Raw genomic sequence first — 16,416 nt, 5'->3', positions numbered from 1 at the left:
CTAGAAGCCAAAGAACGACGGTTTAAGAAAGGTGATGAATGACAAATTCAGTTTATGGGGGTGTGACAGGTAACATTACATGGCTGGGTAGCAATTTCAGTGGGTTTGTTCTTTATAATGTCTGAAAGGCCTAACTGGATCTGCTAAGAGGCATGTGGGATGGAGCTCAAGAGATGGTAAACTGAAATTACCTTGTGCAAACTCAGTTCCTGAATGCTACTTACATTATTGCCATTGAGTGCACTTCTGATTTCAGAGTTGAGTTCTTTGTGGAAGATCTGAAGCTCACACTTTATGTTATGAAATAGTGTGTCTTTCTGATGCAGTATTAGCTGTCCTAAGAGGATAGATTTTTGGCACTGTTTCCTTAGGGTGAGCACCTATTCTCTCAATATGGAGGAACTGCCTGCTGGGCTGAAAGGAGCAGTTTGTGCCGCAAACCGAAGCAATTCTTCTACTCCAGTCCATCCAAGGTCACCAGCACTGAGCACACGCAGCATGACTGTAGATTATGGCAGAGTAAGTTGACTAATTCCCAAATTGTTCTCTTTAGACTTTACTGCCTCCAAAGAGGTTTAAAAAAGAAACAGTTGAAACATGAATCGAGTTTTCATTCAGGCAAAACTCAAATCTATGCTCCTTCTAAATGTTTTCTGGTCAGGGCTCTTTTTGTATACAGAAATTCGCTGCCCATAGAAAACCAGATATTTGGGAGAAGGAATCTAAACTAGCTTTCTCCCTGACATGCTAAGTTTCTGTGTGCCGGTGTCTTATGAACGGAGGAGCATTCAAGCGTGTGACCTCTCCATCGTAGTCATAACTGATGAGAACAAGTCTCTAATCTTAATAAGGAGTGAACATGGAGTTATCCCATGTTGTTTTCACAACCACCTTGCTTGATTGTTGAGAGACTTGTGACCTGCCTAAGGCTACCCAGTAAGTTGTATGGATGAGCAAGGATTTGAACTTGGGTCTCCCTGGTTAAAATTTAACCACCTGCCTCCTACACTTCATTGATTTAACCATTATGTTGGCTTCTATCAAACTCAGTGGCAAAACCCACATTGATTTTAATGGGACAGGATAATAACCCAAATCTCTTAAATTTTACATTAGACTTGGGGATCAGACTACTACCGACTTCATTTGGGCAGCAGGTATTCATTCATTCACCTTTGCTGGCTGGAGTCCCCTGGGAGGATGATGTGCCAATTTAAGTTCAGGCAATACAGAAAAACACATTGAAAATAATGCAAGCAATTAGCACTTTCTGCCATGCCCCAGCTTTAGTAATGTCTGAAGCCTCTCTTTTCTTAGTTGTTTTTTAAGACCAGTGTGAATTAGGACATTAGTCCATTCACAGCAAAAGAAAACAAAGGTGAGAAAAAATGTCCTGCCTAAGGCTATCCAGAACCAAATGCAGTACAATGAGGATAGTTCAGTGACTTTTGAAACAGAGTACTGATCCAATCATACAGGGGTGCAAGGTAGCATTCAGGTTTTTTTAAAAAAAAATAAATACATAAATCAGGGAGAGACTTGGTGGCTTTTGTCCCATGGCTTACCTCCCTGCAGACCCTCTTCCCCAATTTTCTCTCAGCCAGGTCACTTATCTTATTCAAATTCTAGTGGGAAGAAAATTGCCTGTTGTGAGGGTTCAGATCCTTTTACTCACACATTCCTGCCTTGAAAATTGGATCCTGTGTCCCCCATTTCAATGTGACTGGGCAGTGCTATGACGCGTTTGACCCACTGGAATTTTTTTGTAAAATCACTTGAGTTCACTGAATGAATCTGTATTTGTGGGGAGGTTTTGACAACAACCGACACTAAATCTAAAGATTAAACTTTTGGTCATTTACTAACCATGAATGGTCAAAACTAATTTGGTTTAGCTTTTCAGGATGGGAACACTGGCTGTTGTGAAGACATCAGTTTGCATAAACATTATGTTTGTAGCAGACATAATAAAAGCTTAGGAGAAACTGGGCACATTTGCAAAAAATATTTTGCAGATGGCATTTTTTCTCTTGGCTGCTCAAATCCTGCAGACTCTCCATAGAGGCTGATATTTAACTCTGCTTACATTACATATAGCAAAATGGTAAATATGGCAGTTGCTGACAGAATGTCTTGTTTTTGCTTTAATGTGTTCACTTTTATATTTAATATATTTTGCCACTTTTATAGTTTGCAATATGTTCTGTTTCTGGGGCACATAGATTTATTTGTATTTATTAGCTCACTCAGATAAATCAGATTATTTCATCAGGATTCTTAGTATGGTTAGGCAGTGTCATGCCTAACTGTACTTCACAGATACAGAGCAAACAAACAGATGGAAAGTAGGAGAAGTTTGCATTTTTAGCATATAGTTTAGCATAAAGTTTTTGGCACTGCCAACAAACAGAACTGTTGTAGTGGGTTAAAGAACTTGCCTTTTTCATAAAGAGGTTTGTTTTTTGTTTTTGTTTTTAAATAGCATTGTATATGGAATATCTCTGTTTCTTCTCTTTGGGAAGGATCCTGGATTAGAAAAACGCACTGCTATGCCTGCAAGTGAAAGTATACCAGCAGATCTAGCAAAAAAGCATCGCAGGAAAGCATCTGGAACACCCTCTATAGCTGTTTCTAGGACATCTATGTCATCTGGTAAGCTTTTTCTTTTTTTTTTAATGCATTCTTCATTGCTACTGTTTTCTCCTTCCTGTTTTTCCTTCCATTTATTCTCATTTGGAATAAGCCCCACCCACCCCTACACACTTTTGCTTAAAACCTAAGAGGCAACCATTTCCAGGTTAGACTGTTTTATCCATCTAGCCCACTATTGTCTCTTCTGACTGGCAGAGGCACTTCAGGCAGAGGTCACCTGCTGCCTGTTCCTTTTAACTGGAGATCCCAAGGACTGAATCTGCAGGCAAAAGATGTACAATGGTACTTCCATTGTTTTATTTCTCATTAGCACCTGCAAATTGTAATCCTTGCCAGGATTCCACTGCTTCCATTTGAAGAATGATCGGTCCATCTGCCTCTGTATTTTACTTTATACTTTTATTTATGCCTCTTATAGTTCACCATATTTCTTCTTTGGTTTATGGCCTTTTTTAAATATTTTTTTTTTTTAAATGGCTAAGTTGCCAGAATTCTGGGTATTCAGTTGTGTGCAGCTTGATTTTTCTCTCTCCTTTGCTTGGCTTCTGCAGAAGACAGGAGAAATGAAGCTTCTGTAATGTACCAGAGGGATTCTTGTCCTAGCCCACTGCTCTGGTTCTTACCTTTTACTCTCTCTCTTTTGCTTTGGAATAGAGCGAGGAGAGGAAATTGACATTTGTGGGGAGCTGCAGAGAAGTTTGTATACCATGAACGGGGGGGGAGGGGAATCAAGGGTGGTATTGGAATAGAATTTACTGTATAATTTTCAAAGAATCTGCTTTTTCCTTCCCCTTCTGTTTTTCAGATCACAGTAGATCAGAGAGAGATCTCAGTGTATCCTTCTCAGAAGGCAATGAGGATACTTTAAGCTTAAGAAGTAAATCTGTACCTGAAGCGTTGGACCAGGAGCTGGTGAGTTAAAATTATGCCACAGTTTAGAACTATGCCATTTTGTGTTTTGTTGTTTAGTCGTTTAGTCGTGTCCGACTCTTTGTGACCCCATGGACCTGAGCACGCCAGGCATTTTATGTTACAAGGGCTTAAAAAAAAAAGGTTTCAACTGAATCCAATGGTTCACTTGTATCACACTCCATGCTGTGACTAAATGTATAGCAGCAGAAATAAGAATATAAGAGCTCTGCTAGATCAGGCCAAAGCCTACCTAATGTAGCCCCCTGTTCTCACAGTGGCCATCCCAGGTGCTCATGGGAAGCCCATAAGCAGGTCATGAGCAGAACAGCACTTTTGTGTTCATGATCCTCAACAACTGGTATTCAGAGGCATAGGTAATACTCTAATCACGACTGGTGTAAGCAACCTTGGAAAGGTAGGATAGAAGTTGGGGGTGTGCACTAACCACAAGATTCAGTTTGGACCCCAATTCAGCATTTTGGATAACAGCTGCATACCTGAAGTGTGGTTATAGTAGTCATTAGAAGTAATAAACTTGTTGAACAGGAAAGCCTAAGTTACAGGAAGGGCAGGAATATTAATTGAAGGTAGATTGACATGATATATAGAGAATTTGGACTGATATGGCATCCAGAATCAGGAAGTGTGAAGCTAATGAGAGCAGTAATTGCCTAATGGCATTCTGTGACATGTAATTACCCAGAATAAATGCATGCTAGTGGAACTTTTTAAACAATTTGCAAAACATAGTTTAAATCTGCCACCCACTACAGGAATCTTACCTCAAATAGGCTAGAAATTCTGTAACTTCCTCATGAACAAGTTTCAGCTGTCCCTGTGGCTCAACTGTTCTCTGGAAGGGACAGGGTGATAGGGATAAGAGAGAAGACAAATGCTACTCTTGCAGTGATATCCATTCGATTGAGAATCAGCAAGAGATGAGTTCTAGAGACATTGTATGTGATGAACAGCACATTTCAGAGCCAGGTGGACATGCTTATACTTTTTTTCTTTGTCCATTAGAGTTACCTGGATGAGACAGAGGAAGATATTGATGACATTGTGGCCTCTGGCTACTCAAAGAGACATACCAATATGATCAGTGGATTATCAACAGTAAGTTCTCCATTACTATTTATATGTATTTTCCTTGTACAATTTCTTCCTGTAGTGTAGTGTTGATGGCCTAGTTCATGTGTCACTTTAAACCATAGCTTAAAACCAACTATGGTTTAATATGAACAAGTAGAATGCGAGTGCATGCTGCTCAAAAGTTTCCACAGTGCTCTTCCTCTGTTCCTGCACCACGGCCAAAACTAACCAGAATCTGGCTTGTTGTGTTGTCTGAACCTAGTCTCCATCAAACAAACTATGAGCAAGAACAAACTTGGGTTTGTGTGGCAGAAAACAAACCATGAGCCCAGCTTTGGATAACCCAACAAGCCAGATTTTTTACTTGTTTCATCTGCAGCACAGAAGGAGCAGAGGAAGAGCTATAGGAACTTTAGAGCAGCACATACCACCGTGTTTACTCATTCACATTAAATCATGGTTTGTTTAAAACTATGGTTTACTGTGACATATATACTTGGTTGATATATGTTATATACTATTCATTCTTCTCTATTCAGTACATTCGTTTTACTCTCCTTTCCTTTATTCCTCTGCCGACCATTCTTCGGAGTGTGTGTGGGAACCACAACTCAACACTATGTCCGAATCAATAATGATTTGTGGCCTAAATCCAAAATCTGCTCAGCTTTCTCTGTTGTGTCAAATCCAAATGTCCCTGAATGGTGATTGGACTAGAATTTGAGGGGAAAGCAGCTCACTGGAGAGGCGTTTAAACTGTTGTTTAGATTGTGCATCGAAAGCATGAATGATTTAAGACTCCAACATGTAAAATGAATCTTGGAATTCTATCAATGGACAGAACCAGGGCAGCTAGCCCAGCTGGAGAGAGAAGAATGCAGTTATTTAAAGATGACTTATTATATCTCTGTTGATGTATGCAGGGATGTAGCCAGTAGCTGTTGTCAGGGAAGCCAATTACAAAGATAAATGTGTTTTAGATAATAGATATATACTTGTTGAATTACTACAGTCTCACATATATTTTTGTAGAAAGAGATTCAGCTCTGTATATAATATATTCATCCTGAAGAAGAAAAAGCCACTATTGCAAAAAGTGGTGATGTTTATTTCTGCAAGCCTTGTGACAATATATAATCAAGATAAAACAAAAGTGGGTTTCTAGATTGATTTGCATAATAAGGCCAAGGGTGTGTGCGTATCACAATTCCATGGAAGAACAAAATTTGGTGGTGAATTCAGCTTCCTTAGAATTTCTGCTATTGTGTTATTGTTTTGCAACAACATGGATAAGTTTAAAAATTTGTGGGCGTTCTTTGATGAAGATCAGAAGCCAGGCAGGTGACTGAATATTATTTCTTGCAGGAGGGAGGAAACTTCGATATCTTTGCCCATCCTGATTAACAAAATTGGAATATGCTATGTATAAGGGAAATTACGAAAATCTATATAATTTCCATAATTTATATGTGTTGCAGAGTTCTTTTGTTTTTCTTTGCACATAATTTAATTTCCAGAGCTCAGATTGCTAATACATTTTAATACAAAGTGTAACATGCTTGGCACACCTTTCAACAAAAAATGGAAAACAATACAATTCCAGTGATGTAAATGGCCTGGGAGACATCCAGAATATCTGGAAAAATAAAACTGCTGAATAAACTGTTTATATTGACATAGCAGGTATAAGACAAATTGGGGTAATTGGAGATGTGGATTACGGGGAAGAGAGTTCTTATTGCATCCAGTCACAGTTCTATGTCATGTGGGGCCTGCATATCAACTGTGGATGAGGGTCACAGAAGGTAGACAGACCTCAGTGGAAACCTATTGGCAGAAGGTGTGGAATGGCATTCCTGATGGGGGTATCAAGTTTTTCTATATCCACAGAGGTCGAGAGTGCGCTAGAGCTCTATTGCCTGTAAATATATGGCATCCTTAGTGCATTTGGTTTTATTTCCGTAGTGTTATGCTCCACTAATTTGAGTTTCTGGTTATTAAATGCCTCTGCTAATGACTTTGTACAATTTGGTATGCCGTGGCACAGAAAGACAAGACAGACACAGTAGGAGTTCTTGAGTAATGGGGCTATACACACACGGCAGAGGGAGTTGGGAAAAGCATCAACACCCCACTGTCTCACTTTGAGTTAAAGAATAGAGAAGCGCAAGAACTAAGGGTGCCTACTGAAAGCAACATTTTAGAAAGGGAGTTTTTAGTCAACATTACAGTAGGATGGGTACTGTTTATTCAAAGCTGGAATGTGCTGATGCTGCATGCTGCTCAGTGTGTTGTTGTTGTTATACATTTTATGTTATTATTAGTTGCAAAAATATTGACAACTGTATCATTCTGGTTTATTCGGAGAGAGAAAGATTCCCACAATCAATTGAGATTCAGCTTTAGGCTACTTTTGGATTCTTAGCTGCACCTGGCACTCCAGGTTGTGGCAGCGACAAAGAACACTTTTCAGCAACTTTCACTGAGTGAAAACCGTGTGCACGTCAGATGAGATCACTTCATATATCTAACCTCAAGGCTGGGCAATGGTATCATACATGGGCCCATTTTGACATTTTTTCTTCATCTGGCTCACAGTAAAGGCCAAACAAAATGTGATGTAAGGGATCAGGAGTTGCTTTTTTCTTTTTCTTTAGTAGTTTTTTTTTGGGGGGGAGGGGTTGGATCTGATGAAGACCATGATGCTGGGAGAGGGAGGTGTTAACCCTTCCCCCAGCACTGTTTTTCAGATTTAAAATCCCCTCCCACAAACAGAAGCTCTTTACCCGGGCAAACATACAGGCACTAGTATTTTCCCTATAGGAAAAATAACAGCAGTTGCCTGTGATTGAGGGGAACAGTTATCAAAAAATGTTGTGAGGGAAAATATTTAATCCCTTCCCCTGGTTCTGCAGGTAGGCTCTATCCAGTCGCAGGGTGTGGCGGATAGTATTTTTCATTTCAATCATGGGAGATCCTGGTTATTAACCTCCAGCACATCTCCAGTTTAGTGTATGCCACCCTTTAAGCCAGTGCTCCAGTTTCAGCCTGTTGTCTGAATGAAGCCAAGAAGATAAATAGTTTTGACATCCTGAGACATCCTTGAGCCCAACATGGATTTCTCTTAGTGTCATAACGGATGACTGTTGCCAGTCATCTACAGCTGTAATATGACTAGCAATCTGCGGCTAGTTCTTTGCAATGGTGAAGCCAAGCCCCATGGGTATTTTGCTAATTATGCCGCTCTTACAAGAAATGATTCTGGGTATCAGGCAAGCTGTATTTAGGATTAAAATGTCGAAAGTCTTGACTTAAATAGAAGGTTGACCATGTCACTTGATCCTTTATTTATTGTTTAAATCCAGCAAATAACATGGGTTTGATCAAGACTTGCATTTTGCGTATGGTGGTGCTCACCTCATCCGGGGAATGCTTTTGACCTGAGCTGTGTACACGCACATTATTTTCCCCAAAGAATCCTGGGAATCGTATTCTATTAGGGGTGCTAAAAAACGTAGATCTGTCCACATGTCCCAGAATTCTTTGTAGGAAAATAATGTACACAGCCCCAGCGGTGGGATCCCATTGGCTGTGTTTGCTGATTCCCAACTCACCTCCATTCCCCAGCACCACCTCCCACACTGTTCTAGAAGATCTCCCCACCTTTCCAATGGTGTGGGCTGTGACACTGGTGGGGGGGGCGCTGTGGTGAGAGGGAAGAATAAGCAAAAGTTGCTTCCCACCCCTAGATTTAACAGCAGCAATGTTAACTGCACTTAAGGTAACTTCTACCTTTTTAAGCAGCTTTAAAAAAAGACTAAAATATGTTGATTGCTGTTCATTTGTAAATAGGTTGCCATAGACATCTCCCGTATGATAAGTAAACCCTTTTATCCAAGTGTTCGTCTTGTGCTGCAAGAGAGAAATAAAATTATATTTTCTGAACATAGTTTAAGAGTAGTTCCTATTAGCAGCTTGAAGCACAGAGAGGTCATCACCCCCTGCTGTGTTTCAAGCTGTCTTTGCACAGTGCTGTTCACATCAGAGAGAGAACAGGGATCTCTTCCTCTGACATGTGTGATGTTTTTGGTTTCTCCCCTCCTGCAGCTTTCCCCCTCACCCCAAACTCCAATTCCTGAGTCTGCTGTGCTCTTCTGTGTGACGGCTGTCAGGGTATGTTCTCATTACTGCTTACTTTGCACCCAGTTTTCTTGTAAGATGGAAGCTTTTTTAAGAAAAAGCTCCTTGAACAGCCAGTATTTGTCAAGGAACTACAGGATCAATATGTCATGTGAATGTGGCCTCAAAAACTAGTAGTGGGAGTGCACTGGATGCAGAGTAAGAGGTAATGAGAGTATACCTAAGGTTTATTGTTACGGGAGAAAAATAACTTGCTCACTTAAGTATCAGCAGTTTTCTTTCTGTACATAGCGCTTCATTACATATTTGTGGTATATTGGAATAGAACTTCTCTGTCTTCATTTTCTAAAGCTGATCCTTGCATTTCTGAATTCTTCTGGCAGCTACTGAACACTTTGCTCTTCACCCTTTCTACATTTCCCTTTCTTTCTTTCTTTCTTTCTTTCTTTCTTTCTTTCTTTCTTTCTTTCCTCTCCCTTTCCCTGCCTCCTTTCCCCCTTTTTCTTTCTCTTAAAGAATTCTCCTTCAAGTTCTGACAGGAAATGGACCTATTTAAATGTTCCAGAAGCAGATGGTGACACTGTAAGTTCCCTCATTTTTCTGAGAAACTCAAAAGTCTCCTTTTTGTTTTGTGCTGCTCTTTCCATTTTCATAGACAGTTAGCTTAAATAACTAAAAATATTTTTGATAATTGATACTAATTACCTCATTAATTCAAAGAAACAAATCCCCTTACCCTTACATATGATGTGTGTGGTCGCATAACATCATAACATTAAAAAGAAAATTTATATTTGTTTTCTATAGTCAGTGGATTTTAAGACAGGGGGCAGGGGGCATATTGGGGGAGGGGGACGGAAATAATAATAGACTTTGGGGGGAAAACACCTTTAAAATGGGGAATCTTTCAATAGGTTTCAACTGCTACTCATAACTAGAGTTAGCACTCAGTTTTTCATATTGCATTAATATAACTACCAACCTAGCAGTTCGAAAGCATACTGGTGCAAGTGGATAAATAGGTATCGCTGTGGCGGGAAGGTAAATGGCGTTTCCATGCGCTCTGGTTTCCGTCACGGTGTTCCGTTGTGCCAGAAGAGGTTTAGTCATGCTGGTCACATGACCCAGAAAACTGTCTGCGAACAAACACTGGCTCCCTTGGCCTGAAAGCGAGTTGAGTGCGCAACCCCAGAGTCACCTTTGACTGGACTTAACCGTCCAGGAGTACTTTGCCTTTTACCTTTCATATTGCATTAATATATGAGTGGAAAGAAGTTGGCTGTTGTCTCCTGTTACGCTCAAATCACAAACATAAACTAAGTTCTTGAAGACCTGGAACTGAGTACTCCATGACTGTCAATCCATATGCTTGCTGGTTTTGCCTTATAGAGTAGTCTTAAGACTTGCAGCAAAATGGGTGAGGTAACAGCTGAATCAGCACTTTTCAGTGAGCGCTGGCACTGCCAAGTAATTTGCATCAACACAGAAGGATCCCATGCGCCAGGTCAGATGTATTTGCATGGAATAAAAATCTGAACTGGCCCTGAGGCCACTGGTTTTATTCATTTTTGAACTTCTTGTGTAGTAAAATGAGGACTAAGGAGCTATCCACTCATCCATGAGTTCACAGGGTGACCTTGGGCCACAACCTCAGCCTAACCTACCTCACCTCATGGTTGTGAGGATAAAAGGGAGCAGTTAGAATAACTGTGTAAGCCACTATGAGGTTCTTGAAGGAAGAACAGGATATATATGTATCAAATAACACTTGAATAGCTGTTTTCCCAACAATCTCAGTTATATTGGAAAGAAAAAGCATTTCCTATATTGAAATGCATTATGAACGTAGAGCACAATGCAGTTTATCATGTAAGTCACTCTGTAGTAAAATGCCAAATTTGATTATTCTGGTTCTTCTTAGTCAGATCTTCCATGAATATAGGAGAGAAGCAATTTTTGCAGAATGAGTACCATTCAAGATACGGCTTTTAAAGATGTGACTCAGCCTGATGGACTATTTCTCTCTCGCCTCTCTTTTCAGACCAGCATCAATAGTTTGACAAGTGTGTATAGTGAAACGGGGGACTATGGCAACGTGAAGATCAGTGGTGAAATTTGTCTCCAAATTAGCTACAGCTATAAAACAGGAGCCCTCAACATCTTGGTAAAAAAATGCAGGAACTTGGCCATAGCAGATGAAAAGAAGCAGAAAACAGATCCGTAAGCAAAGAAGAACCTTTTACATAGTCTTGTGATTCAGTCATATTTACTTGTGAGACAGCATGTAAGAAAACATAATACCCAGTTGCTTAGGATTGCCACCTGGCAAGGAGGGCACCCAGTAGTCTTGCACAGGTTCTCAGTGTTTTGCAGAAGGTGCGAAAAGCAGAAGTCTCACTTTTATCTTATCCAAACCTCAGTGCATCTGATATACTAATACTGGGAGACTGATGTAAGAGGTGGAGAGGTGAGCTGCAAACTGGAGAAGATAAGAAGCAGTGGTCTTTCCTAGTCTAACATTCTCAAATCTGCAGTCAAAGTGAGACAAGGCTCTGGCTGAGTTCATATGAACTGGGAAGCCATAATTTCCCACTACCTGAATGAACCGTGGTGAATGTTGTACATTCACTCCCTCCCCCCCCCCATGTGCTTCTGCTTTTCAGCTAGCAGTTGTCTACAGTAATCAACTTTTGGGAGCTGTGGTTCGTTTAAATTATGGTTAGCCAGGATATGAAGAAAGGATGAAGTTGTTTGCAATTTTCATGGCATTTGAGATCAGTTGGGAGTTTAGGGCATAGTACTAACCAGTGCTCTTTTCTGGGGGGACCCAGGGGTACGCATACCCCTAAACATTTTGTGAATCTGATGGTGGCTTCATTTCTTCTCCTGGTGATTTTCTTCAGTCAAAATGAGAGTACCCCTAAACATTTTTTTTAAGGAAAAAAAATCACTGGTACTAACTGAGTACGGTGGGATATAACTGTATTTGAGCTGTACTGTTCAGACTGCAGGTGTGGACTCTTGAGGCTGCTTGTTATTCCACATATCCATGCATATGTAAAATTGGCATGTCAATGAGCAGAGTAGTCTAAAACGCTTCTTGAGATGCTCATTTTATGCATGCAGGATTTATTTTGTTTTCAGTAGGGAGGAATATTCAGTCATGTGAGCCATCACTTTCAGTCAGAAGTACTCCTGCCTGAACACAGACTTACTATCTCAGTGAGAGCTAGGCCTAAATTGTTATGCATGGCTGGGTGAATAAACATACAGTCCTTTCTCATGCATCACAAGCAACTTGGTTTGGAATTATAGTCATGCTGTAAGAGTTTCTTGTCAGTGTGTGTAGCATTATAGCATTTACTGGATTCTGTTAATGATTTACTTCCCAATCTACAGCTATGTCAAAGCATACTTATTGCCGGACAAGTCTCGTCAAAGCAAACGGAAGACAAAAATTAAAAGCAATAGCACTAACCCTGAGTTCAATGAAACACTGAAGGTGAGAACTGAGAGCCACTGAAAATCTCCATGTTCCCTTTATGATCATGTGGTGGATTGGATACTTTGAGTAGCAATGAAAATTGTTTTTGTTTTGAGTTAAAACAGTTCCCTTAGGGGTTTTGTGAGAAGAGTAGTGGAACTTTTAGAAAGGGAATTTCTCTTCTTATTTATGTATTTATTTATATACCACCTTATAATAAAAATATGGTACTGTTGTATTTTTACATGTCTGACAGTGCACTGTCAAATGTGGACAAATTTCTCGATTCTTTCCCTGAAAAATTTGCAATGGGTGTTTTGGATTGGTGCTAAATCAAAAACCTAGCATGGAAGTTAAGAGCAGAAGTTCAATTTCCTAGCATATTTCTTCGTGACACTTTCATGAATAAGTATATTTCCCTTCCTGGTTTATTGTTTTTGGCTAGATCATGCCTGCTCTTGGTTGCTTTCTAATCCTATAACTCCCTAGAGTCTCCAGGTGTACTCTGAAATCTTCAGACTTTTGTTTAAAGGGGGGGGGGGAGAATCTAGTTTCATGATCTGAAGAAACTATGAAAATGCGAAGCCAGTGCAGAAGTTAAAAGTAACTAGATTTCTAGAGAGTTCAGTAGTATCTGTCAGTTCTCCTTCCTTTTTTTTAAATAGTAGACAAAGGGGAAAGGTTAATTGTTTCCAGCATCTACATTCATTGCTATATGGGGGGGGGGGGAGTTGAAAGGGGTATTTTAAGAAGCTCCATCAGTGGTGGTTACTGTTTGATAATGAAATAATACAAGAAATAATACAAACTGGCAGCAGCAAGAAAGAAAAGGCTTGTAAGAGAACAATTGCATTTTATGGATCTCTTCCTATTAAGAATCTGCTCTGATTGATTTGGTCTGCCCTAGCAGAGGGGCTTTTTTTTCACTTCGCTGAAATAAACTGCTGGCACCTTCCTGAATTTAAAACTCCTAAGGCTTCTGTTACACTCCTGTAATCTTCTTTTGGCCTCTTGTCCCTCTTTAGTATGTCATCAGCCATACACAGCTTGAGACTCGGACCTTGCAGCTTTCTGTCTGGCATTATGACAGATTTGGGCATAACAGCTTTCTAGGAGAAGTGGAGATACCCTTGGATTCCTGGAACTTTGAACATCAAGCTGATGAATGGTTCATGCTTCAGCCCAAGGTGAGGAATGCCAATTGGCTTAAACTGAAGATGGTTTCTAGGTTTCACGTAGGTGAGTTTGCAGCAACAAAAGGTGCTTTATGAATCACAGTTCAGGCTTACCTCCTCAGTGGAAACCAATTTCTTGCAAACAGCAGGCCATGGAAATGAAGGACCTGAAAGCTCTGCAATATAAGCTCATTCTCTTTATTTACTGCTTTGTAAGAAGATAAGCAAGGCTGTATATTGTCTCCCTGGTTATTTAACTTATATGCAGAATTCATCATGCGAAAGGCTGGACTGGATGAATCCCAAGCCGGAATTAAGATCGCCGGAAGAAATATCAACAACCTCAGATATGCAGATGACACAACCTTGATGGCAGAAAGTGAGGAGGAATTAAAGAACTGTTTAATGAGGGTGAAAGAGGAGAGCGCAAAATATGGGCTGAAGCTCAACATGAAAAAAACGAAGATCATGGCCACTGGTCCCATCACATCCTGGCAAATAGTTTTTTTTTTTTCATGCATAATTTTTATTAATTTGCATAATGCAAAATACAAAAACAAAATATAAAAGTTCGATTCTCATTTTCACAGGTTTTTAAGTATGACTTCCTTCAACCTTTCCACAAATCATCCGTAATAATCTTTTATAAAAGTTCGCATTTCTTAATTTGTAATGCCATTAATCATTCTAGTTCTTCCATTTCTCTTTAGACAATACTCTTTTCTTTTTACAGAGCTCCTTTAAAGCCCACTAGTGTTATCTGTCCATCACTTAAATTTTCCAGATATTTCGTAAAACTTTCCCAATCCTTAATGAACCTCTGGTCTTTTGAATATCTAATTTTCCCTGTCATCTTATCCATTTCCGCATAATCTAATAGTTTTGCTCTCCATTCCTCAATTGTCGGTAGGCCCTCTGATTTCCAATTTTGAGCTAATAAGACTCTTGCTGCCGTTGTTGCATACTGGAACAGCTTATGATCTTTCTTTTTTATCTCCCTTCCTACCAATCCCAACAGAAAAGCCTCGGGTTTTTTAACAAAAGTATATCTTAGAATTTTCTTCATTTCGTTATATACACTCTCCCAGAACCCTTTAACCTTTTGGCATTCCCACCACATATGGTAGAAGGTCCCCTCCCTTTCCTTGCACTTCCAGCATTTATTACAAGTTCCATACATTTTGGCTAATTTTGCAGGAGTCATATACCATCGGTAAAACATTTTCATTAAATTCTCCTTTAGTGTCACGCAAGCTGTAAACTTGAGATGTTTTTTCCAAAGTTTCTCCCATTCTTCAAAATATATATTATGACCGATATCTCTAGCCCAGTATATCATTACCGACTTTACTTCCTCGTCTATTAAATTCCATTCCAATAACTGATTATACATTTTAGACAAAATTTTATAGTTGTTATTCAATATCTCAATCTGGAATCTAGAATCTTTATCAGCATATCCTTTGTCTTTAATATCTTTCCTGAACATTCCGTTTATCTGGAAATAGTGCAGCCAATCATAGACTTTCTCTTTGACCTGTTCGTACGGCTTCATTTTCCACTTTCCTTCTTCTTTCATTAACAGTTGTTCATAGGTAGCCCAATTGTCCCTCATGTTAATCTTTTTAACGCTCATGACTTCTAGTGGCGATAGCCAATGGGGTGTTTTAGGTTCTAACATATCTCTGTTCCTCTCCCATACCTCAATCAGTGGACCTCTGAAAATATGATTTTCGAAGCCCCTGTGTACTTTTCTCCTCCCATGCCATAGATAGGCGTGCCACCCAAATCTGTTGTTAAATCCCTCTAGGTCTAGCACTTCCTTATCTTCCAGTTTTATCCATGTTTTGACCCAGCATAGGCATGACGCCTCATAGTACAATTTCAAATCTGGCAGGGCAAAGCCCCCCCTTTCCTTCACATCTGTCAACAGTTTAAATTTTATTCTTGGTTTCTTGCCCTGCCAGACGAATTTTGAGATCACCCTCTGCCAGTCTTTAAATATCTTTATACCCTTAATTACAGGAATGTTCTGAAACAAAAACAACACTTTTGGAAGCACACACATCTTGATTGTGGCTATTCTGCCCCAAAATGACAGTTTTAGCTTGCCCCATGTTTCAATATCTTTCTTAACTCCTTTCCATACTGTCTCGTAATTATTTTTGAATAAGTCTATGTTTTTTGGCGTTACCCATATTCCTAAATATTTCACCTTTCTGGCCACCTCTATTTCCGTTTCTCTTTGTAATTCTTCAGTTTTATCTGTATTCATATTCTTTACTATAATTTTTGTTTTCCTTTTATTTAATTTGAAGCCAGCCACTTTTCCGAATTGGTCAAATTCTTCGAGTACCTCTTTTATTGAATCTATTGGATCCTCCATTGTTACAACCAGGTCGTCTGCGAATGCCTTAATTTTGTATTCGTTCTGCCCAACTGTTACTCCTTTTATCCCCTTATTTTCTCTTATTGAATTTAGGAGGACTTCTAACACCATTATAAATAACAATGGGGACAGTGGACATCCCTGTCTTGTTCCTTTTGCTATTCTTATTTCTGCTGTCTCCACATTATTTATTATCAGTTTTGCCTTTTGTTCCGTGTAGATTGCCTTTACCCCGTTATAGAATTCAGTGCCAACCTCCATATATTCCAATTGTTTCAGCAGGAAATCCCAGATTATGTTATCGAATGCTTTCTCTGCATCCACGAACAACAACAAACCTTGTTTATCACACCTGTCAGATAAATATTCTATAATATTTACTATGTTTCTTATGTTGTCCTTCATTTGCCTACCCGGCAAAAAGCCCGCTTGATCTTTGTGTATACTTTCTACCAATATATTTTTTAGTCTCCTTGCCAGAATTCCCGCAAAAATCTTGTAATCTATGTTTAATAGGGAGATCGGTCTATAGTTTTTAATCTGTTGTAAATCTGAATCCTGTTTGGGGATTA

At 39.5% G+C, this 16,416-nt stretch overlaps 1 protein-coding gene across 5 annotated transcripts in view; it reads left to right on the top strand.

The window, feature by feature from the left end:
- Positions 1 to 16,416, top strand: part of SYTL5 (synaptotagmin like 5) — a 75,390-nt gene that overhangs the window by 49,723 nt on the left and 9,251 nt on the right. For 4 of the 5 annotated variants that reach the window (XM_081004370.1, XM_081004372.1, XM_081004373.1 and 1 more), the window contains exons 7-14: positions 372 to 519; positions 2,523 to 2,652; positions 3,458 to 3,564; positions 4,588 to 4,680; positions 9,313 to 9,378; positions 10,838 to 11,016; positions 12,196 to 12,298; positions 13,306 to 13,467. In XM_081004370.1, the coding sequence (XP_080860496.1) occupies positions 372 to 519; positions 2,523 to 2,652; positions 3,458 to 3,564; positions 4,588 to 4,680; positions 9,313 to 9,378; positions 10,838 to 11,016; positions 12,196 to 12,298; positions 13,306 to 13,467 (988 nt within the window). The remainder of the gene's footprint in view (positions 1 to 371; positions 520 to 2,522; positions 2,653 to 3,457; positions 3,565 to 4,587; positions 4,681 to 9,312; positions 9,379 to 10,837; positions 11,017 to 12,195; positions 12,299 to 13,305; positions 13,468 to 16,416) is intronic. The other variant, XM_081004374.1, reaches the window with a different exon arrangement.

The sequence above is a fragment of the Podarcis pityusensis genome (genome assembly GCF_964106645.2).
Source record: "Podarcis pityusensis genome assembly, chromosome: 4".
Lineage (NCBI taxonomy): Eukaryota > Metazoa > Chordata > Lepidosauria > Squamata > Lacertidae > Podarcis > Podarcis pityusensis.
Note: the sequence above shows the minus strand (reverse complement) of the source record. Positions and strands in the feature narration are given on the sequence as shown.